The 24,643-nt window shown below is 46.2% G+C and overlaps 1 protein-coding gene across 1 annotated transcript in view; it reads left to right on the forward strand.

The window, feature by feature from the left end:
- Positions 1-24,643, forward strand: part of CNTNAP2 (contactin associated protein 2) — a 1,943,304-nt gene that overhangs the window by 1,900,323 nt on the left and 18,338 nt on the right. The window contains exon 22 of the mRNA XM_044246794.1: positions 11,157-11,396. Coding sequence (XP_044102729.1) covers positions 11,157-11,396 — 240 coding nt within the window. The remainder of the gene's footprint in view (positions 1-11,156; positions 11,397-24,643) is intronic.

Below are 24,643 nucleotides of genomic sequence, written 5' to 3' on the forward strand. Positions count from 1 at the left end.
TGTCCTGAACCGAGCACCTGTCTGGGCTTGTTCCGACCACTAGAGGAAACGGTCTCAGAAACCACCTTCTGGATTAGCATCTAGACTTCATCCTTTCTTTGACTCACCCACAGCTCACTCTTAACCCCTAAGTCGCTTGTAATTAAAATATCCTGGTCCAGTGTGGGCTGGGCGGGACAGGGGAGGAAGAAGGTGCGTGCTTCCATTGGGCGTATCCCCTACAACTTTATAATGAAAGTGATGGGGGGTGTTATTTCCAACTACAGTAATTGGATATTTGTGTCTGCTGTACTTTTCTGGTTCGATCCAGGCTGTCATTTCAGCCTCTCAGAGCCCTTTCGGCTCATGACCCTGTGATCTCACGCATGACCACCCTTTCCCCTAAATGCCATATGACTCATCAATGGGCCACTGATATCCTTATCTAGGTAAATTAATACAGTGTCAGCTTAGAATCATACCATGAGAATTCTCCTCTGAAGCCAATCTCTACCCATTGATTAACTCCCTCCCACAGTTCATCTTGTTATAAATCTACCTTCAAAATACTCTTACTTTCCTGAACATACCCGTCTTGACCATGAAAATGTCATGGGAGACAATAAAATGCTTTGCTACGAGATAGGTAGCCTTTGTCAGAGTTCCTCCAACCTAGTAGGCCGTTACTCCAATCTAGAAATAAAGACTTTGGTTTCAGAGACACAGCAGAGAAGAAGGTGTTCGGGGAAGAAGCATGCTGCTGTGTCCACAGGCCTCTGGGTCCACACGTGGACTCCACTCCAGGGCGGGCGCAGTCACACATTCGGACTCCTGTGAGAATCTACCCCAGTTTCTGGTTCAGCCTCCACGCATCCACTGGGCTTGGTCTTCCCTTTTTTTTTTTTTTAAGATTTTGTTTATTAATTTATTTGAGAGAGCACATGCACGCACAAGCAGAGGCAGGGGCAGAGGGGGAAGGAGAGGAAAAGAGAGAATGTCCCAAGCAGACTCTCTGCCTAGCGTAGAACTCAGAGCAGGGCTCGATACCAGGACCCCCAAGATCATGACCTGAGCTACAACCAAGAGTCAGATGGTCAAGGGACTGAGCCACCCCTGTGCCCCGGGTTTGTCATCTGAAGGTCATCTCATCTGTCCCCAGATGAGTCCCCAGATGTGAATTCTTTCCTATGTTAATCATGTGACCTGGAGAGGCAATGGAGGGAGAGCTCCCCCCCCACCCACCCCCCGTTCGCTCCCCCCACCCCCACCCTCTCAGTACATTTTCTGGCAAAAGCTCTCCTCTTTCTCTGTGTGTGTGTGACAGGTCTAATTGCCCTGGGAAAACCATTGCCTTCAACCCCTACCTCCGTGTCCATTTTCTAACACTTTAATGGCCAGGCTTTCATGCAATCTTAGCCCTCAAAGGATTTTTCCTCTCTTGGGTAAGACAGCTTTAGACGTCCCCTGGGGTAGAAATTACAATACAAGGGAGAACAAAGGAATATTTTACTGAATCATTCTATTTGACCTAATCTGGAAATACAAAAATGCACTAACACGCTTTTCCTAGCCTCTGCTTCTGTTGTTTGTGGCAGAGGAAGTCAGTTCCCTCCCCTCCTCCTTTTCCCATTGCCCTCAGTCCCCCTGCCCCCCAAGGGAGTTAGCCTCACAGGACCCCGACCTAGTTGGCTGGAACACTCTGCAGTGGTTTAAAGAGGCATTAAGGAAAAATTTTAAAGCTAAAACTCACTCTCCTTATGGTTTTGGCTACAGTGTAGTAGGGCTTTCCAAAACCTAAAAAAAAAAAAAATGTTTTAGCAGAGGCAGAGCGCACACAGAAGAAATTATTTTTCATTTTGGTAATTTCGTACATAGGATTCTATTTCTGCTGCCAACAAGTTAAAATGCAAAAGCAAACGTGGAGTAAAACTCAGTGAGTAAGAGGCAGGTCTGTTCATTTCCAACTTGTGGGAAATGCATTCGTGTTCTGTTCTCCAGTGGCAAAGAGCTAGGACACTTAGCTGATATTTACTAAGATTGTGAGAGGTAAAATCAGACCTGCCTTTCTAGTGAAGTCAACCACAGCACCCAACGTGGTTTGACTGACAGGAACATCCAGTTTTCTGAAAGGTCTTGTTACTGTCAGCAAAACCTGCTATTTTTAGCCCTGGAAAATCACGCTGTGCAGCAGGGCACCCCAGGCTGCAGGAAGGGGGCACCAGGCTTTCTACCTCATGTCTGACAACTTGAAACATTCAGGAGAAGGTGGAAAATTTATCTTTCAGACGTGTGTGTTCTGCATGGTGCCAAATGTCAGGTGTTTTTGGAAACAGCTCAGGGATCCTGTCTTCCCTTTGTTTCATAATCACACTGCGTTATCCTACCCAGCAAGTTTGTAGTTCCCAGACTAGATTTTAAGATAGGGAATGACAATTCCAACCTATAGATACATTCCCCCAAAGTTCAGGGACTGTAATAAGTTTCTACAAATAAAAACGTAACACTTGGGGCGCCTGAGTGGCTCAGTGGGTTAAAGCTTCTGCCTTCGGCTCAGGTCATGATCTCAGGGTCCTGGGATCGAGTCCTGCATCGGGCTCTCTGCTCAGCAGGGAGCCTGCTTCCTCCTCTCTCTCTGCCTACTTGTGATCTTTCTCTGTCAAATAACTAAATATAATCTTTAAAAAAAAAAAAGGTAACACTTCATCGTTTTGCAAAATAACGTAAGCTAACGTCTTCATGTTAGGACATTTCTTTTTATTATTATTGCTTTTTATTATTATTGCTGGGGGAGAAAATTCAATCTTGTTTTACTAATCCTTAGAAAGAGATTTGCAATGTAGGAGAAGAGGCTGCTCCTCCCCGCATATTGCCTCTTCATAACTGAGTTAGCACGTGTCACAGGTCAAGAGCGATTTGAATTACACCTGCGGATTTTAGTCCCGCCTTCCTCTGGAAGGGAGAAAAGCGTACAATAAATACAATGAAATTTCATTAGTGTCTTTCTCTCAGGGATTAATAAAATGTCATAGTACATAATTCTATACATCAGTTAAGTCCATGGATTTAATTCTAGCTGTGCCCCTTTTGAAAGGCAACTGGTCAGGAAGACGTCACTGATCAAAAAATTGAGCCCCCGAGAGCAGAGGGCTGATGCTGAACTTGGATGCCTGCATTTCAGCGCCCTGCCTAATGTTGATCCTGAGATCGTGTTAAAACGGAGAATGGGGTGTATGTGGGTTTGTGTTGCTTTTTCAGCTGAATGCTCTTGGCCTTTCTTGTTGCCTTTCTCGCCCATCTTTTTTGAGTTTCTTTTGGTTGTGGTTATTTCTCATTTATCTATTCCACTGACCTGTTCGGGCTCTCGTCCATCCGACTGTAACCAAGTGGGGCAACTGCATCCAACATAATTAACCTGCATTCAGCTGTGCTCTTAGTTGGGACCCAGATGCTCAGCCCTAACCTTGAGAGTCGCCGCGTAGGGTGACCGCCCGCCCCGCCCCCACCCTGGTCGCGGTTCCCAGCAGGTAGCGTTCGGACTTCTCCCCAGGCTCGTTGCAGTCTGATAGTCCAAGAATCATTTAAAACTTCATGCAGGCAGTGATTTCACACCCACGGCCAATTTGTTCCTTTAGGGTCCCATGAAACCACTACTTCATCCTTGAGGCCGGAGGAGGGTTCGTATGGTAATGACTGTTCAACATTCAGTCAACAACCGGCGTGGTAACAGCAAGACACCTGTATTTTCAAAGACGAGTGCATTTTCAGTGGGATGGATTTCCAGGTGATAGTACTAGAAATAAACACATATATAAATATTTTAAAGTCTATATAAAGACCTTTATATATAAATATTTTAAAATGTGTATGTAAATATAACATGTATATAAAAATATAAAGCTGTATTAGATCTAGATTTGCTACTTTCCCTTCCTCTCAAATCCACATTCTACACCTACTGAAGCTGATAAACTTTGGCCCACAGTGAACTTTGCTCTGCCTCAGTCTCTCTGGTGTTGGTTCCCATCCCACCCACCCAAGTGTGGCCGACACACTGTCCGGCGTGTGGTCACGGTTCTAGTCACGCCTGTAATCCCTGGCTGACTCCTTTGGGCAGAGGCTCTGACATCTGGAGGAACACAAAGATAAGTAACATTCAGTCCTGCTCTCAAGGAAACTGAAAATCTGGTGGAGGCACGAATTCAGGTTTCCGGCCCATCTGGAAGGGAACGAGCACAGCTGGGCCAAGTGGTTTGAGCTCTGGGCAGAATTGGGGGAAGCCATCTGGAGCTCACTTTTTGAGAGACTGGGGATCTCTGATGTCCTGAAGTGTGGATAATCACAGGAACTAAGCATGGACAGAGGAAGAGACTAGACTTCATGTGAGTAGAACAGAGGTGCTTAAGGCCAAAATTTAAGGGGTGAAGAGGGGCACCAAGTCTCTCCATAGCCATATTCTCCAAAGAGCAGTAATTGGAGAGCCAACGGCACCATTTTTTGCCTTTTCTGTTTACATTTTTTCCCATTTCCGGGGAAATGAGAGAAAGAGAGCATGCACAAGCAGGGGGAGCAGGAGAGGGAGAAGCAGGCTCCCTGCTGAGCAAGGAGCCCAGTACAGGACTCGATCCCAAGACCCCAGATCATGACCTGAGCCAAAGGCAGACGCTTAACCGACTGAGCCATCCAGGTGCCTCTACTTAATGTTGTTCTTGAAATGGACTCACCGTTTTCACTTAAATAAATTTATGTTCAAAGGAGAGCATGTTATAAGGAAATCTTGCAATACAGCCATAAATTGAAATACCAGTATCACCTGCTGTAGCAATACGCGAGTGGTAAAAACACACAACACGGGAATAGTGGGAAACTCGGTGCTGTTGTCTGCTGGAGCGATCAGGTCTGAGGTCGGCTGTTAAAAAGCAAAACTGGCAAGCGTCAGGGTGGTAAGCAAGACAGTCCAGTCCCAAACTGAGCCAACCTGATACCTTCTTTGTGAAGGATTAAAAGAGAATGAGAAGAAAACTCCCTCTCCCTGTGGTCACATGTTCTCTAATGTCCAGTCTGAGAACGACCTAGGGGCACCCCCCATGCCACCAGTAGGACTATTTCCCGGGGAGCAGAGGCGGGGACCGGAGGGGTGGCTGCCCATCCATGGTGCGGCACAGTGAGTCTCTGCAGAGGACAGGTGACCTTGGGGCCTGGAACCCGGCTCTGCCATTTCAGTCCATCCCACAAATTCTTAAAAGGCGACTCCCCAGCCCCTAACATGGTGACAGGCACCCAAGAGAGCCTTGTCACAAGTTTTAAATTGGGTCCCACGGACATTCTAAGATCTTTCGGCTCTCTTTCATAGACAGTAAAGAATTGAAGTTTATAGCGATATCTCGTATCACACCCCCCCGCCAAAATCTTGATAGGAATTTCTAAGATGTACAAAACAAAACCAAAAATCAGCTGATGGATGGATCCCATGGGTGGCCCAAGAAGAATATCCCGATGAGCTTAAATAGTCTCTAAGGTAAATGAGAAATCTCTGTTGAGGGCTTCTGGATTCCCCGTGCATGTGCACGGGCCCCAGCAAGGATATGTGATCGGGGGGGGGGGGGGTGCGGCCAGGGGTGGCTTGTGCGGTGCCCTTTCTCCTCTCCCATCTCACAGCACCCCTGCCAGGCAGTTGGTATTCAGCGGCGAAAAGCCAGAGCCTGAAAGCTGGCTAATGCATTGCAGAGGTATTCACAGCCTCCTGAAAAGTATCATCCTTCACATTTCATTGTAAGGTTGCACCTGGAATTGTATCCTATTTTAAGTGGGCAATTTGCTGTGACCCACATCATTGTGAAGGTGAGATATTAATGTACTAGGACAGCTTGGAATTTAATTTCAGAAGCGACTGTACTGCATTTCTAAAACTGGCATTCTTCGAGCAGGTCTCCCCCCGCATGACATCTCAGCCAAGACGTCTCTAGGCAGAAGTTTGTTTCTTACAGTAAGTTGTGCTGTAATATTTTATTTCAGTCCAAAAGCCATTCAGTTAATTTTACAGATTAACACAGTTTACCTGGAATGAGCTCCAACACACTAAAGCAAGAGCGATACTATCGTGGGCGGATGTCCCTACGAGGGACGGATGTCCAGACGGGCATCGGCAGAACTTGCTGGTGCTTTCACTGAGGCTGGCAAAGCCAGGACGTCAGTTCGAGGCATCTTTTAAAACTTTATTACTGGCTGAGTCACTATTGACACATGGTTTTAAAGCAGTCTCTAGGGGCACCTGAGTGGCTCAGGTGGTTAAGCATCTGCCTTTGGCTCAGGTCATGATCTCAGGGTCCTGGGATCCGGCCCCAGGTCCTGCTCAGCGGAAGCTGCTTCTCCTTCTCCCTCTGCCCCTCCCCCTGCTTGTGCTCTCTCTGCTTCTCTCTCAAATAAAGAAATAAAGTTGTTTAAAAAGGGGGGGGGCAGTCTCTAATAGCCATTTAAAAAAATTTTTAACCTCACTATGACATTTCTATAGAGTCCCTGACTGGAAATGCCAAAATCCAAGTGAACATAAAAACAACATAATACAGTCTGTTTTTTGAGAGAGAAATTGAGAATAAAACACTTGATTTCTCTGCTTTTTTCCATGAAACCTTAAGATACCATTTATTAGCAAAGCCTTAATGTCTCTATGCCTCAGTTTTCTCATCTGTGAAGTGGGGATAATCCTGTCTCGTTCCCGTGGTGGTTGGGAGGCTTCAGGACATACTTCAGGCACGTACTAAACACAGTACCTCGCCCGTAGAGCAGCTCTTCCTGCTGTGATCCCATGGCTCGGACTGCAGTCTCCACCCCGCCCAGGGAGTGGGTCTCAGCCAACATCAACTAGATTTGGAGCACCACCTGGATGTGGAAATGTTGTCCCACTCTCCTGGGCATCAGAACTCTTGTTTCTGTGATCCATCGCCTTTTAAGAAAACAACAACAGTTGAAACACTGGGGATTTTCCCCAACAGAGAGAAAACACAGGAAGGAGGAGGCCGAAGAAGAGAATGAGCAGAGTGTAGGCGCCCTGAAGAGAGGGAAAAGCACCAGAAGTTCACCCCCAGGACTGCCGCTTGCCGCCCAGCCTCCAGCCCCCGCCCACCCAGATGACATGTCCACCAGTGCTCACAGCCCCCTCGGGCCTGAACCTGGGGACCCCTGCTCCTTCCCACCAGCTGAATCCCCTTCCTGGAGCCCACCTCTAGCCATCTGCCTTGCGTCTGTCATCTCAGAGGAAGACATTCAGAAAAGGACACGTCTTTAAGAAACGGGGACCCCACATTAAATGGGGAACCCTCAGATCTGGCTTTGAAACTGTTCATGTTCCACGTGTGGTAGGGAAGCTTGCCCTACATAAAGGTCAGAAAGCCATGTGCCTGTGTTAGCTCAGGGAGATTGCAGGGGCCGGCGGGGGTGGGGGGTTGGATGGGGGGAGCTCGGGTGACCACTTGCACAGAGCAGGTGCTATGCAGCCACTAGAATTATCTTTCTAACACTTCCCATCACAGTCCTCTGAAGCCACAACATCTTTGAGTTTCCTCCTTAAATACAAACATCTTAACGTGGCATTCAAGGCTCTTCCCAATCTGGCCCTGAGCTCAGACCCCATCAGACGCCCTCCAGCCCCAGAACATAAATGACCTCATAGCAGACTCAACCTGGGGTTCTCTTTCCTTTTACTCTCAAGACCTAGTTCTACACGACCTAAGTATTGGTGAAGAGGCGGAGAATTTGATGGGAATGGAGAGGGTCCAGCCACTATGGAAAACCATGTGGAAAATTCCCCCCACCCCCAAAATTAAAATTAGACCATGTGATTCAGTCTCATTCCCAGATGTGTATAGACCCGAAAGGGCTGGAATCAGGATCTCGAAGAGAGATGTGCACTCCACGTTCATCGCAGCATGATGCACGACTGCAAAAACTTGCAAACAAGCTGAACGTCCATCCGCACGATGGAGAATCACTCTTCAGAAGAAGGGACTCCTGCCACGTGCTGCAACCTGGGTGAACTCGGAGGACATGATGCCGAGCGAAATGAGCCGGATGCGGAAGAACTACATGGTCCCACTTCCATCAGGAATGGAAACTAGTCGAACTCACAGAAGCAGAGAATAGAACCACAGCTGCCAGGGCTGGGGGATGTTGGTCAGAGAACACAGTTTTCACTTAGGCCAGTGGAGTATTAGAGATCTGCTACACAGCCCTGTGCCTTGAATTAGCAATATTGTATCACATGCTCAATCATTGTGTTAGGAGGGTAGACTTTATGTTAAAAGTGTCCTTACCTTCAAACAAAACAGAACAAAAAACCACCTCTATCTCCTAAGCTGCTCTCCAGAACCCCACAAACTTGCTCCCCAGGTTTACCATAGACTTTAAAAAAAAAAAAAAAAGATTTTATTTATTTATTTGACAGAGAGAGATCACAAGTAGGCAGAGAGTCTCCATCTTCCTGCTACTGCTGCCAGGCAGTGAGTACATGCATTGAATTGAATTGAATTGAATTGAATTGAATTGAATTGAATTGAATTGAATTGATTGAATTGTAGTGAACTGAGCTGAGCTGAAGTCCCACCAGATGGCAGTAGCTCCCAGCCCCAAAATTCTTCATGAGCCCTACTCCAAGGCTGGACAGGCTAAAAAGAATTCTCCATTTATGCACGAGAAGCAATAGATGGAGCTGAGGTTGTTCCCAGTCTCCTGACCCCAAGAAGCCGCTTGTTTTGGTTCCTTGACCACAGATGTGAGCCAGATAGGAGCTTGGGAAAGCCAGGAGCAGAGGTCTCCCTTCCCACCCTGGCAACAAAGAGTTCACCCTGCGTCTCCGGGGACAGAGCACCCTGAGGTGTTTCAAAGGAAGGCAGATCACCGGAAGGAGGAGACAGAAACCAACTGTACCAACTCTTTGCATGGAAGGCAAGTTGGTGAACCAAGAACAAGGAATTCCGATAAGAGACCAGGAGACAAAGAACGAATTACTGACTTGTATGCATTCCTTCAATGAATCAGTGAATTCATTCATTCAGTAATCAGCCATTATTGAGGAGGGAGGGGAGGAGGAAGAGGAGAACAGCCCTCGAGGAGTCAGTGGGACCAGAGCCTCTTCCTGGCCATCAAGGAGACATTGGGACTGTGGGATGTTTTGTGCAGTCACAAGTGCATTCTGCGTCCCCATCCTAATTGGACCATGCTCTAGCTCAAGGTCATAGACTGAAATTTACTAAGGGAGAAAACTATGGAGAATGTTTAATTAAAATTTCTTTCTGTACTTGGCTGAGTAAGCCCCGGTTGGAATCCCCAGCATTACCATTCCCTGCTGCCCATCTCTTTTGTTTGCCAAAATTCACATCGGGCTAGTACAGGTCAGTCACTGAACTGATTCTTTACTCTGATGAATAATTAACACATCCACTTCTGCCCCCAAGGCCTGAAAGCTCCCTTCTCTACTGATTTATTCTTTCCTTAATGGGGATAATTTTTTATAGAATACTTCACCTGAGTTCTTTCCCCAGTAAGAAACATCATCTGCTTGGATTTCAAATTTTAAAGTAAGTAGCCTTCTGTTTCCCAAAGTCTCTGTTTTTCACAGTTCAAGTGGAAGGGTAAATATCTCACATCCTTGTCTTTGGCGCTTTTTTAAAGATTTTATTTATTCATTAGAGAGAGCAATAGAGAGAAAGAAAGAGCCCAAGTGGGGGGAGAGGCAGAGTGAGAGGGAGAAGCAGACTCCCTGCTGAGCAGGGAGCCCAACACAGGACTCATTCCCAGACCCTGGGGTCATGACATGAGCTGAAGGCAGATGCTTAACAGACTGAGTCCCCCAGGTTCCCCTTGTCCTTGGTGTTTGTTTATTTGTTTGTTTTTTTAAGATTTTATTTATCCATTTGACAGACGGAGATCACAAGTAGGCAGAGAGGCAGGCAGAGAGAGAGAGGGAAGCAGACTCCCTGCTGAGCAGAGAGCCCAATGCAGAACTTGATCCCAGGACCCTGAGACCATGACCCTAGCCAAAGGTAGAGGCTTAACCCACTGACCACCCAGGCGCCCTGTCCTTGGTTTTAAAAGACAGTCATTGTGTCAGAAGACAGTTGTCATTGGCATCATCTCCCGCCCAGAACACGGTTGCCGTGCTCTTCTCTGAAGGGCCATTTGCTGCAGGATCAGTGCCTGTGCCCCTGGTTCGAAAGCCTTAGTGGGCCCCAGAGTCACCTGCAGGGCTTGTGGAAGCACAGACTGCCAAGCCCTCCCCCCCCAACATTCCTAACAAGTTCCCAGGTGATGCTGCTGCTGCTGGTGCAGGAGCCGCACTTGTGAGAGCCGCCCGTCAGAAAGGTCTAGGACTCCCTCGATGTTCATTTCTGCTGCATAGATTGTAAAACTCAGGACAGAGGGCCAAAAAGACCCCGGCTTTTACTGAGCTAACTGGTAAGACCGTGCGTGGTTCTATTAACTGAAACAGTGCATTAGCGATGCCTCTATTCAGACTACCCGGATCTGAATGTTAGTTCAGGAAACGTCACACTCGGACTGGGCGGGGGGGGGGAACGATTCTTCCATGCGCAGGTGTATTTGCGATTGAGTTGGAACGGTTTCGTGACTTCCAGAACATCCAGCAGATCCTAGCCGGGATCCTGCAAACCTCAGGCTCGCGTGGGGATTGGCTGCTGAAGAAGGGAAATGCGTCGTTACAGGCTATGGAACTCTCTCTCTCTCTTCTTTTTCTTTTTAATAAAGAATTCTGAAGAAGACAGTAAGAATGAGGTACAAAACGGAACCGTAATTTCCCAGGAGGGGCCCTTGTTCAATATGTGTAAGAGGGAAAAGAGAAGGAGAAAGATCGATCAGAAGCCAGTGAATGGGGTTGGTTTCAGCAACACCGTGGCTGTTGGGAAGGTCTTTGTAAATGTGGGTTTTATTGTAACAAATAGTCATATTCTCCTCACCCCACACGTTCTCTAGTAACGTGGAGCTTCGTTTGCAGCAGTCTCCAGCCCTCAGCCTTATCGAGTCGTTAATATTTCATCTGAGAGAATAGAACATCTTAAACTGAAACCTGGAGTGAGAGTTGGACGTCGGCGTTCGAAGTCGAGACTATGTTACAGCCGGAATGCAGAGAGTGGGAGAAAACTTTCATTCTCTCTTTTTGTATCTTTTAGAAACAGGGAAGATCGACCAAGAGATTCACAAATACAACACCCCGGGATTCACTGGGTGCCTCTCCAGGGTCCAGTTCAACCAGATTGCGCCTCTGAAGGCGGCCTTGAGGCAGACGAACGCCTCCGCCCACGTGCACATCCAGGGCGAGCTGGTGGAGTCCAACTGCGGAGCCTCCCCGCTGACCCTCTCCCCCATGTCGTCCGCCACCGACCCCTGGCACCTAGATCACTTGGATTCAGGTAAGGCCACGTGGGCCAGGTTCCTTTATTTCTTTAAACCTCAGTTACATCGTCTGTAAAATGGGCTTAGCCACAGGACGGGTACGGGCATTAGGATTTTGGAGGACTAAGGACACGAGGGAGCGTGTGAGCCCCGGAGTGCTGAGCACGTACCACATGCTCAAAAGTTACAACTGTCAGCCTGGCTCGGAGCCAGAAGGACGTAAGGCAAAGGGGAGGAACATGGAGACCGCTGACTCTTCCTCATTTAAGCAAAATTAAGAGATGCCTAAATGGACCTCTGCAGTGTGACTTTGGGACAACCTGGACCGTCACTTGTTCGCTGTCGGTCAGGGGAAAGGGTTTGTTTGTTTTGTTTGTTTGTTTGTTAAGATTTAATTACTTGAGAGGGAGCGGATGGGCAGAGGGAGAGGAAGAGAGAGACCTGAGGCAGCTCTGCGGTAAGCACAGAGTCCTGTGTGAGTCTCAGTCTTAACGACCCCAAGATCAGGACCTGAGCTGAAACCGAGACTCAGATGCTAAACCGACTGAGCCACCCAGGCGCCCAGGAAAGATTTATCCGAAGCAACGCAAAGCTCCTTCTCCCCGCCCTGTACGTACGTGGATAATGCCATAGGCTTCCAGATTCTCCGAGGTGCATTTAAGCTTACAGGACTCCGGAGACTCAGTCCTTGAGGCAGGTGGTAAGTGTGATTGGAAAGCACAGGCCTATGAAAGGCCGCGACTCTTGGCTACAAAATTAGTTGGGAGCAATTCAGCGTGCCCATGACGTGACGGAGAGCCAGCCTGACCTTGGGCCAGTTGGGGGACCTCTCCGAGCCTCTGCGTTGTCTCCCCTGTGGTGGAGGGTAGGGTGTGATCTGTACATGGCCTCTACGTCTAACAGTCCACGCGTCAACCCGTGATGTTGCTAACACTGACCACAGGAGGAGGACGGTGGAGGCGATGTGGCTTCAGCACTGTCGCCGTCTCAACAGCAGCTTAAACACGGGCATGTTTCCTGACCTCGTTCCTCAGTCTCCCTTGTGAATAAAGTGGAGAAAAGGCATCTGGGGCACGTGGGTGGCTCAGTCAGCTGAGGGCCTACCTTCAGCTCAGGTCTTGATCTCAGGGTCCTGGGATCGAGTCCCGCATCGGGCTCCTTGTTCAGCAGGGAACCTGCTTCCTCCTCTCCCTCCGCCACTCCCCCTGCTCATGCGCGTGCTTTCTCGCTGAAATAGATGAAATCTTTTTTTTTTTTTTTAATGGAGGTGAGAAGACCCGGTTCCCAGAATTCTATGTGGGATGATGTACTAACGGCCGTCAGCCTGGTTATAGGCAGGTAGCAAGCTTTGAGAAAGTTCAGCAGCAGTAATATTAGCAGCGCGGTTATTATGATGTTAGACGCGATGCCGTGTCGCTTCAGTGTCCGGTCAAGGTCCCAAGTTCTCCCCCAGCCTAGCGTCCGACCCGTCACAGTGCACCATGTGACCGTCGTGCGTCTGGCTGCCTTCACTCACTGCAGCCCGTGCGCAGAGCTTACCGGCTCCGGGCGGCGCTTGTCCTCGTGACTGCTTGCCGGGATCTGTGCTAGAAAGCTCTGCAAAGCTTCGCGAGAACCAAAATTGCCCCATTGTCAGAAGAGCCAATTTACAGACTAAACAGTCCTCTTTGTTCCTCACCCGTGCGTTCCTAGAACATGAGGAGGGCTGCTGTGTGCCAAGCGGACTTAGAAAGAATTCTCTTTCATGAGTGTTGTTAGCATCACACAGGGCTGGCTTCTCCTCATGGGCCGCCCTGAACAAAGGAAAGCGTTCCTGATGCCGAAAGTAGAAAAGTAGGAGGGAAGATAGAAGCTGAGAAAAGACATATGTCAGGGCTACAAAGGAACAGATGAATTCCTCCAGAGGCCAGAGTGGGCCAAGACAACCCGCCATCTTTGAGGAGCGGAAGTTCTTACGCTGTTCCACGTACCCCCTGTGTGAGGCCGAGAGCGTGTGTGGTCTCCGGCAGCTGCCAAGAAACCAGTTTCCAAAGCCTCTAGATACTACTCTGGGCCAATGCATGTTCACATCCACTGGGCCTTCATTAGCAAAGTATTTGCTTTATGGTCTGAGAGATACAGTTGTAGGGCTAGACATTTGGGTTCATTTTTTTTTTTTTTAATCATGCTTTACATGGGACAGCTTCATTCTTGTGACTGATAGAGTGAAAATGTATGTAGGGAACATTTCTGTGATTATTCAGTGTTTTGTTTGTTTTTTAAGATTTTATTTATATATTTGAGAGAGACCATGTGTGCAGGGGGAGGGGCAGAGGGAGAGAGAGAGCAGACTCCCCACTGAGCAGGGAGCCAGAGGCGGGGCTCGATCCCAGGACCCTGAGATCATGACCTGAACCAAAGGCAAGATGCTTAACCAACTGAGCCGCCCAGGTGCCCTTCAGTGTTTAAATCAAATATCTATACCCCAGCTATTACTGTTGCATGGTCCCCATAAGGTCCATTTGCAGAGAATTGACCCTTGATTTGGGGAGAGTCCTCACCTGGGGTTGACCAGCTGCTGCATTGACCTCCTCTCCAGCCATTTCCATATGGGGGGAATGCTTATAAAGGAGTATGTGTGTCTGCCTCGTGAACTTTAATAAAAGGACAGAAAACAGCTTATGAACTATGAGGCAGAAAGCTTATTTAGATAACATGATTGATTTTTTTTTTCTTTTAAGAAAATGAGAGAGAATGGGGGTGGAGGGCTGAACAGGGAACAGAGAAAGACTGAGAAAAGGGAAGGTTACTTAATAGTGTCGGGGAGAAAGAACCTTTCTTCTATTCTCTTATGTTCCGCTTCCGGGAGGCTGCAAATTAAACTGATAAAATGCAAGGGAACCTGGGTGGCTCAGTTGATTAAGCATCTGACTCCACTTTCAGCTCAGGTCATGATCTCAGGGTCATGAGATTGAGCCCCAAGTCAGGCTCCACACCCAGCTTGGGATTCTGTCTCTCTCTGTCTCACCTTCTGCCCCTCCCCCATCTGAAAAAAAAAAAAAAAACCCTGATAAAAGGCAGATGAACAGGAAAAAAAAATATTCCAATGCATACAGGAGCTTACAGGAGAAGTAGCTCAATAAATGGTTGGATACTTAAATGCCTTATGTAATAGAGAAAAGGGAATGAGGAGAAAGGGCCTCTATGGCAGGAACAGAGGTTTTAAAAGAAAAAAGAAAACAAACCAGGAACTAAGCGAGTGTGTGATAATGCTTGTTCATGCAGCTGTGAATGGCCATAGAAGTTTCCTGGAGAGAGCTTACGCTCTTGTCTGCTTGCGCTCGGTCTCCACCCCGGGGAACAGCGCCCAGAAGAGGGAACAGCAGTCTTATTTCCCCAGGTTGCCACTTTCAGTCAGTCAAAGGAAGTTCCAAAAAGATTGCTTTCTGCAGCCTTTGAACCCAGATGTCCTCAGCTTAAAATCGTCTTCGTACCAGCTCTGGGGTTCTAAGCAGACCCCCACAGTAGCAAGTGCACTCGACTCTTGGGGAGCCCTGGCTTTTTTCAGATAACCTTTCATGTGGAGAGAGACTAAGAGTCTTCGCCATCAGACACTCAGAAACAAATCAAAACAACAGGACACACATCCCATCGGGGCCTCTGAGTCATGAGGCTGAGTAGGGATCAGACAGGACAAGAACGAGGCAAGCGCTGATGAGTCCTGCTTTGAGAAAAGGACAGTTGGAAGGAGATCGGTGGATCAGGTGCCTTGGAAAGTGTGGTTCTGGAAGCTCATTTGAATTGCGGAACCTCGGGCCCCTCCCTCTGCCGCAGCGAATCAGCATCCACATTGTAGCAAGATCCGCAGGTGACTTACGTGCACTTTAAAGTTGGAAACCCCAATCGATGGCAGTAGGTCTCGATCTCAGATCACCTTTGAATTACCAGGTCAGCTTAGAAAAATTCTGATGCCTAAGCTACACTCCTGACGGATTAAGGCACAGCCTCCAGACGGGAGAAACAAGTGTTCATAGATGTCATCCCTGCCCAGATGATTCTGGTGTGTAGTCGAGACTGAGGATCACTCATCAGATAAGACAGAAGCTTCTTAACAGGCCCCTTGGTAAGCCCTTCGAAGTAAGGTTACCAGAAGATAAGAAAATTAAATAGCCAAATAACCAAAAAACCAAAAACAACAACAACAACAAAAAAAACATTTGGCCTTTACATGGCAAAATCACAAATTAAAAGTCTGTAGCAATAAGCTTACAAAAGTTTGGGCTTCCCTGACCATTTATTCTGTTAGGAAGCTCACCCAGATAGAGAAGTTTTATCTAAACTTGAGCCAGTCTACCTGCGTAAAACTAGAGAAACAGACTGAAAACAAACACGAAATCCACAGTGTGGGGCCAGACTCCGGGGCTCTCAGGAAAAGGTATCCTTATAGAAGCGGTTGCACCCAGGAAAGAGCCTCCGTTTGTGGAGCATGTCAGATTGTTTTCCCATTTTTTGAATGAGCTGCAAACTTAATTTGAAAGGATCTTGAAGGGGGTGGGGAAGATACAGCTTTAAAATGGAAGGAAGTGTATTTATGAAGAACAGGGACTCCTGTGGCCTTAGTAGTAAAAGGACCTTAGTGATGGACTAGGGCTACTCACTTCATACTCACACCAGGACATTTGCTTTGCAGAGACCTGGAAATTCGGATTCAAGGCAGCCACTCTTGGGTCCTGTGTTCTTTTTGTTCTCTCGCATTTCTTTCTTTTATATTAAATGATATCAAAGGATAAAAACAAAAAATGTGTTCCAAGATATGCTGGCTTCGAGGAATCAGATCCTTTTGCTTTTCCATGACACTACTAAGTAACCAATCTTTATCTCTGTAAATCCTCATGGGCTCTGTCACTGTTTTCCAAAGTGAGAGACATTTACAGTTGGTCAGGTTGTGCACTGCCTAACTCTAAGGGATGCCATTTGCATTGCAGTGTATGGCTTCTGGACTAGTGAAACATAGTGGCCTTGATAGAGAGTCACCAGATCATTATGGGAAGAAAATAGACATGGTGTTACATAATATAAAGTTATTTCCTGTTTGCTTCTCTTTCAACCCTTCTAATCTTGTCTAGGAGAAAGTCTCCTTTGGGTTCTGGAATGCCTTTAACACCTCTCCCACCCTTGCCATTCACTCTTTAATTAAAAAAAAAAAATCAATGATTTAAATAAGAAGTTAGATCAATTTAGTGAAAATAAGTAAATAAATAGTCATTAGGTTTTTCATGGAGTTGGCAAAAAAGGTGAAGCTGGTCCCCACATGATTGGAGTTTGGAAAATACTGCAGTCAAATGCTCTACCACTGAGCTATACCCCCACACCTGGAGTTTGGAAAATTCTGGATGTTATGATGGGAGCATCACAAACACAAGGGCCTAGCCTTGGGCTGGTAGAGTATGTTTTTTAGAGGGGAAAATGAGCAAATGAATTTGATTTGATTTAAACCAGTTCCACTGTATTAGAAACATCCAGTCAATCTTTTTCCCGCCGAGATTTCCCCCACTTTGATAACAGGTACAGCCTCTTTCTAAAGCACGCAATTTTTGTCATTAGGGATGGCTCAGTGTGACTGCCCCACCCCTCTTAGATCCCAGAATACAGCCCCCCAGGCCCCGGCCGGGAGACTGAAGCTGCCCCGCTCCGAGGTCCTTTACCCCTGGAAACACCAAGTTGATTTCCAAAGGTGCCCCTACCTCTATTGCCATGATTTTTAATGACTTGATTTCTTGTCTATATTCTGCATTTCATTTCCACCATCTGAAGGTAATATTTTTATGTCTTCATGGATATAATGAACATTTTAAAGCTCCATGTATCTATTCAGTTTCCTCCATAATTACAAGCTGGTAGTTGGTTTTCTTTACCACCTGCAAGTACTTAAAATAATCGTTCCAGCTCTTATAATTACATCTTAATTATTTCTGAGCAGATCCCTGTTTTCATCCTTATGCTAAGATTGCATGATTAATGCATTCAGTCTCTGATACCTAATCTCTTTATTATATTGGTTTTTTTGTTCCCTCTGGTGACCGAAACAGTACACATTTATTCAAGAGCAGAAACATTTATCACCCCCTTTTCTAATGTGTATTTTTCCTGCAAATGAGCCAAATTGTCCTTTTCTGTAGAAGGTCCAAGCGTATTTATGGAAGTCCCAGTCAAGTGTAAGATCAGAGTCACGGATTTGTGATCAAATGGTCATTGACATTGTTCCCATCTGTTGTTTCCGTAAGGACTGGCTTTTGAACACGTGATTTTCTTGGGTTGGAGGATGCATTTTTAATTTTGATAGCTGTCCTAGGTCACCCTCCACAGATTTAGAACTTCCAATCCAGGAAGGTGTGAGTGTCTTTTTTCCCCATGCACTCACCAACGTAGGACATCATAACGTTCTTTGAAAAAATGAAACTTCGTTGTTTTAATTTGGATTTTGTTAATCATGAGGGAGATTAAATCTCTTTGTATATGTTAACAAGTACTTATTTTCATTTTTCCATAGACTGTTTCCATTCTTTGACCAAAGAATTATTTATATTCTTTCCTATTTGTTTGTTGGTCATTTACTACTTGACTTACAAGGATTCTCTGTATGTTAGATAAATCAGTATTACTACATGTTTGAATGTTTTCCCAGTCTGATCTCTAGTTTTTGAATGTATGGGTTTCTTTCCATGTAAAAACTTTTAAATTTACAGGGTATATTATAACGTGTTTCATGGCTTTTGGGTTTTAGATCATGCCTTCTCCATTCAGAAATTACTTTAAAAATTATTTCACAACTTCTTCCCAATGACTTTATTTGCAACATTTACATATTTTTTAAGATTTATTTATTTATTTGAGAGAGTGTGTGTGAGCCAGGGCATGTGGAGGGGTACAAGGGGGAGGGGAGCAACAAGCAGACTCCATGCTGAGCGTGGAGCCCTACACGGGGCTTAATCCCACGACCCCGAGTTCATGACCTGAGACAAAAATCAAGAGTCGAAGGGTTGGCCAACTGAGTCACCCAGGCACCTCTGTGAGATTTACAGGTTTAATCCACTTAAAATTTATTTGGGTGAAAGGGGTAAGTCAAGAGTCCCACTGTTTCCTTGTTCGGCTTCCATGCTCTCCGGCACCTTTTTCATATTCACAATTTATATTTGAATCCTTTATATTCAAATCTGCTTCGGGGCTCCCTGATCTCTGACATTGATCTAACTCTTGATGAGACAATAGCAAGCTATGGTAATGATTCAGCTTTTATAATAGCATTTAATATCTCATTAAGCTGGTTTCCCTTTTATTCTCTTTTTCAAAATTTTCCTATCCTTGCACACTGACTTCTCCCATGTGATGTTAGAATTGCGGTCATTTCATTGGGATCCTCTAGAATGTCTTTTGAGATTGAATTTTATGTGTAAGTTAATAGCAGGATAATTGACATCTGTACAAATAATGTTTACCTGTCCAGCAAGAGAATGTCTTTCCATTTATCGTGTCTTCCCCTCCATACAAAATTCATATGAATTTAACTTTAAAACATTTCCTGATAAATCTCCAAGTTGTTTCTCCTTTTTGGCAAAGCGATTAAAAAGAAAAACCAAAAAACCCTCCCTATCTTAAGGTAAGCTAATTTGGCACCTAATTACATTAGCAAAATCCTTCATGGGGGCACCCAGATCAAATATTTAACATAAATGAACAAGGTATGTGCGCACCAAGGACCATCTTTGAATTTTTCCTCATACATAACACGTCTTACATGTATATATAGCTTAAGGATTCCTGTAGGCATATGATATCTTAAGGATTCTTGTTTTGGTAAGTCTTAATCAGGGAAAGGTTAAATGGTATCCAGTATTTCAACATCTATGGACATGACCCAGTTCTTTCTCTTCTGTGATAAAGTAATGGTTTGAGGTGTAGCAACAGATCTCCAAAGAGTGGACCGAGCTTTCATTCCTAGTGTGAACTACATCTAATCATGGAGAGGCATCCTCTCAAGGTACAACTGAAGTAATTTTACTAAAATATTTAGTGGTTTGGTTTTTGTTTGTTCATTTTTTACATTAATAAATTCTTAGGTTTGTAGCATTCTTTTACCTTTTTTGTGGGGGTAAAGATTTGGATTTTAAACTTATGCCAGCTTCGTAAAAAGGGGCCACACAGCAAGAAATGTGGGTGGGCTCTAGGAGAGGAAACTAGGACTCGGTCCTACAACCACAAAGGCTGAGTTCTGCCAACCAGCACGAGCTTGGAACCAGAGGTTTCTGTAAGAGCCTCCAGACAAGAACTCAGCCCTGCCGAAACCATGAGTCGAGTCTTGTGCTCCCCGGTCACACCACGCTGGGTTTGTCCATTGCCCTCCAACTAGTGGAATAACAAACAAGTGTCATCCAGACTTAAATGAGCTTTGAATCACCTGGGGAAAGTCATGAGCTTCAGTAGGTCAGAGATGGGACTTTAGAGTCTGTGTTTCTAACAAGCCCCCAGGTGATGCTGGTGCTGATGTTGGGGGTCCACGGACCTCACTGTGAGCGGCAAGGATATAAGGAGGCTTGGGGCATCACCTGTACCTTGCAAATTTAATAGTCTTACCCCGTGGGGCCCTTGGGTGGAATGGCTGGTTGAGCGTCCGAATCTCGGTTCCAGCTGAGCTCATGATCTCAGGGTTGTGGCATCGGGCCCCCTGTTGGGCTCCATACTTGGAGCGATGTCTGCTTGGGACTCTCTCTCCCTCACCCTCTACCCCCTCCCAAAATAAATAAATCTTTAAAAAAATATATAGACTTACCCCGTAAAACCAGTGGAGCCCATTGGTTTTGTGTTTTGTTTTGTTTATGTTGTTTTGGTTTTCAGTGGGCATAGCTCTTTGACAAGTCACAGTTTTTTTAATGACAACTGGTTTAATTAGGTTTTCTTTGTCATCTATAATAATTTGTTATATTTTCCCAGACATTTGTGCTTTTAATCTAGGTTTTCAAATTCATTTCCATCGTTGAACAAAATAAGTTCTTATAATTCATTTCCATTCTCCAGAAAATTTCTCATTCAGATATTTTATACTGGGTTTAGGTTTTCCCCCTTTTCTTCCTGATCAGATTAGCACACATTATTGTTTTGTTTTGTTTCTTGTTTTTGTTTTTTCCCCCAAAGGGTTTATTTATTAGTTCTACCATGTTTCTGCTTTCTCTTACCAGTTGCTTTTATCTTGACTTCTTTAAATGTATATTCACTGCTCTATAACTTTGTAATTTGAAAGTTTAATGCTCTCATTTTCATTGTTGGTGGGTGTGTGTGACATCCTCTCACAGGACCAAAGTTACCAAATCTAAGCTCCAGGCCCAATGCTCACTTCTGACCTCACCTCCCAGGGCCAGTATCTTGGCGTAAATACTTTCATCTAAGGCGCCTGAAAAGCCTCCAGAGCCCCCCTGACTTGCTGCAGCCTCCCCGTGTCACTGGAAACAGATCTGGCAGGCTTGCATTTTGCAAAGCAGGGGGGCCAGGAATGGAGAGATGAGGGAGGTAAGTGGCTGAGGTGCAGCGGGGTGCCACCCCCCCATTCAGCCCCACCCCTGCACACCAGCGCCTCCCCATCCACGCTGCTCCCTAGTGGCTTCTGTGCTGATGGTGGGGGGAAGGTGCTGCCCGAGGATTCCATTCTTTCCTAACCAAGACTGTCTAACTCTCCAGAACTTCACTGTGGAGAAATCCAAAGGGGCTCAAACATCCAGCTCCGGGACCACATGACAGCCCTTCTTCCCTTCCTCTTACGGGCTTCTCTTTCAGTCTGATTTTCCTCTACTTCTCTTGCCCTTTGTCCCTCACAGTAGGTTTGAAAGCCAAGGAGGTTAGGGTTCTGCTGGTCTTCTCTCCGTGCTCTGCGCCCTCTGACCCCACCGCACCTGGTCCCATCCTTAGAGCCCGCACTCTCCCGAGTCCGTGCATGGCCAGCCTCTCCCCATGTAGCCAGTCACATGGGGCTGGGAAGGGCAGGGGAACACTGGGCATGTTGCTATGGTGACCTCTCTGTTGACAGCAGAAGCACTGACTCCCAAGGGTTTTGCCTCCTTCTTGTGTTGTAGAAAGTTTCCAAGAAGCCCACCAAAGTGAAGCAGGTTTGAGCTCAGTGTTGTCCAGGGATGTCTGAGTCTGACCTTGGCTCCATCAGACCCCCGCCTGACGCCTCCCACAGCGCTGTGCTGGAACATACCCCTTGGAGCCATTGGGGGCGGGGGAGGTGCAGCGTCTTTCTTTACTGACCTGTCACTGGGAAAGACTGTTGTCAGAATCCCTGGGTGTCAGTTCTCCCAAGGGAATCCCTGCCAGTGACTGCTGGGAAATGCTAGTTCAACCTTTGCTACAAATCAGGGCCTGTATCCTGGCCTATGATTTCAGAAGCTGCAGAAACATCATCCAGATGAAGTGTTTGTCCCAACGCTGTCCGCTTTTCAGAAGAAAGTCACTCTAAACCCCAATAACAAATAAGTGACAAGTTGTTTTTCTCATTTGAAAAGGTCTTTGGTTGATTCCCCAGGCTCTGCGCAGACTACTCAGAAGCGTCTAAAGACTCGGGGATTCTTGATTCTGCTGCTGAGTTTCTACCTGAAAGCAACCATGGAAAGCTTTGGGGGGGGGGAGGTGTAAAATCAACTTTATGTTAAACCATAAATGTACGTTAAAATCGATATTAATGTGGCTGCAATTATTTGAACATAGAGATGGAGACAGGTTGCTCTGAAATGTCCCCCTTGGGAAGGCTAACGGCGGTTTTCAAGGGATTCCTTGGGAATTTTAACTTTTAGAAACCTGCGAACGATAAAGACAGAAATGATAGCTTAGATTTGTGCGTGATTTTAGTGACTAAAATGCCAGTTTTGTTTTATCCTGGTGGTGGGCCTGTGTGGTGTGTTATTGGCCACCTTCTAGAGAGAAGAAAAATCGACTCACAAAATAATGCGTCCACTCCCTCGGTGAACACCCGAGTGACTGCCGTGGTGACAAGCTCCGCCCTGGCCGTGCATTAGCATCAGCGGGAGAGATTTCCAAAACTCCCGATGCCTGCTCCCCACCCCGGAGAGGTTCCTAACATGCGGCCCCGATGGAGCCAGTGGTCCAGTGTTCACAGCACCTCGCTCAAAACTGCACAGAGAATAGCGACATCAGGTCTGAAAGTCAGGCCTGCTCTCTCCCAATTCAGTGCTTTCCCCACTTTTCCTTCCTCTGAAAAGAAATTTTAAATTTCAGCATAAAAGAATTCCAGTTCCCATTCAGAACTGCCTTCCTGCCTCCCATCAGCCCCTAAAGATAATGCGGAAACCATGGTCTGTATCTCTAGAAGTGAATCCCTGCTACTAAGTACACTTTCCTTTTTCTTCCTGCTTCCTCTTTTTCCACAATGAGTAACTCATCCCCAAGACGGCTAGAGCCAATTAGATAATTTTGTCACACTCTGTTGACATGAATGAGAAGAGCCGGGGCAGAGCCATGTGGCTTGTGCCGGAAGTTTGCGGAGAAATCAACTTCCGGAAAACATTGGAAAGTTTCCATTTGTTGTACAAGGTTCTCTCTTTTTTTTTTTAAAGATTTTATTTATTTATTTGACAGAGAGAGATCACAAGTAGACAGAGAGGCAGGCAGAGAGGGAGGGAGGAAAGCAAGCTCCCCGCTGAGCAGGGAGCCCGATGCGGGCCTTGATCCCAGGACCCTGAGATCATGACCTGAGCCAAAGGCAACGGCTTAACCCACTGAGCCACCCGGGCGCCCGTGTTGTACAAGGTTCTCTTTGATGACCGCTAGTCATTCCACCTGCCAACAACCAAAGACAGTTGTCATCTGAGATCCAAGGGTAATTCAAGAAGACAACAGTTCAAAAGCCGGCAGAAATATCCGCATAAGGTTTGTATATTCGGTTTTATGGGGTCAACCTTGAAAGAAAAGGCATTGTCCTGGGATTGGAATTGGGATTTTTCACTTGTGCTAATGCAGCTGAAAAGAGTATTTCAAAAGCAAGAGCCCAACTGGGCATTGATAAAAGACTTAAAACATGTGCAGAATTAATTTTTAAAAGCATTTTCAGTTTGCGCACTCCACCCTTCTACGGGACCGCATAAGAGAGCCAGAACCCAGCTAGCAGGCTGTAATCTGGGCATATACCACTGTGTTCTAGAAACCCTTCTCTTCTGTGTACTGGTTTCTGAACTCTCAGGGAGAAAAGGGTGCATTTTACATTTTGATAAGATAGCAGTTACAATGCAGGCCTCCTGCGAAGCCCAAACCCTGTGGGTATCGACAGAGCCAACCCGTGGAGAACAGGAGTGTATTCACCATCTGCTACGGAAGACCGCCTTTTTTGCAAGTCAAGATATAGATAGTATAGCAGATTAAACATTTTTAAAATGCATTATATTGTTCACTGTACTACCTCAAAAGACATATGATGATGACAAAAGCAGATCAGTAAGATCTAGCTGTTTCCAAAAGAGCTGTCCACAAATTTGGCCTTTGAATTTACTAGAAATTTCCATGAAGGGAGAGTCAAATGATACATTCATTCTTCCATGATTTCTCATATGATGCGTTGTGCCTAAATAGTCTCACAAATGATGAAACTCATACCTGGCGTCAATTCTGGATGATAAGACAGTTATTTTCACTAAGCTTCTACATCATAAATTCTGGAAGTCCAAAGCCTTGACTGATATCTGCGTGAAGCCTCATGGGTGTGTGTCTCACTGGAAGCCTGGAGACAAGAGCTTCAGGGTCTCCTGAAGGTGCTGGTCTTCTGAACGGTGCCACGAAGACCCCTGTCTGGGAGGAAAAGTGAACCCATCAGGAGATGTAAAAGACACATTTCTAACTTGTTCACCACGACTGGTATCTTCCCATGCTTGTGTTCTCAGCCACCCTGTCCCTGGACACTGAGACTGTCTCCACCATACAGTAGACAACTATTTCTTGCTAACACTGGTTGGCCAATAATTAGCCACAGATCGTGTTAGCTGAGACCCTGTGTACCAAGTGTGTTCACCGGGCTTGGAAAATGAGTCTGTGACTGTGACCCAGCATTTCATCCAGCGACAGACACGGACTCTGGAGCTTCAAAACGTTAGACACACCATGTTCCTCTGTAGCCATGGTCCTTCTACGCTGAACTGGCTGCCTTCTGTCCCAGCATAACCTCCGCCCATGCAAGAGCCCTCAGCAAGGAGACCAGACTTCTTTCAAAAAACAAATCAGTTCCAGAAAA

The sequence above is a fragment of the Neovison vison genome, chromosome 4 (genome assembly GCF_020171115.1).
Source record: "Neovison vison isolate M4711 chromosome 4, ASM_NN_V1, whole genome shotgun sequence".
NCBI lineage: Eukaryota > Metazoa > Chordata > Mammalia > Carnivora > Mustelidae > Neogale > Neogale vison.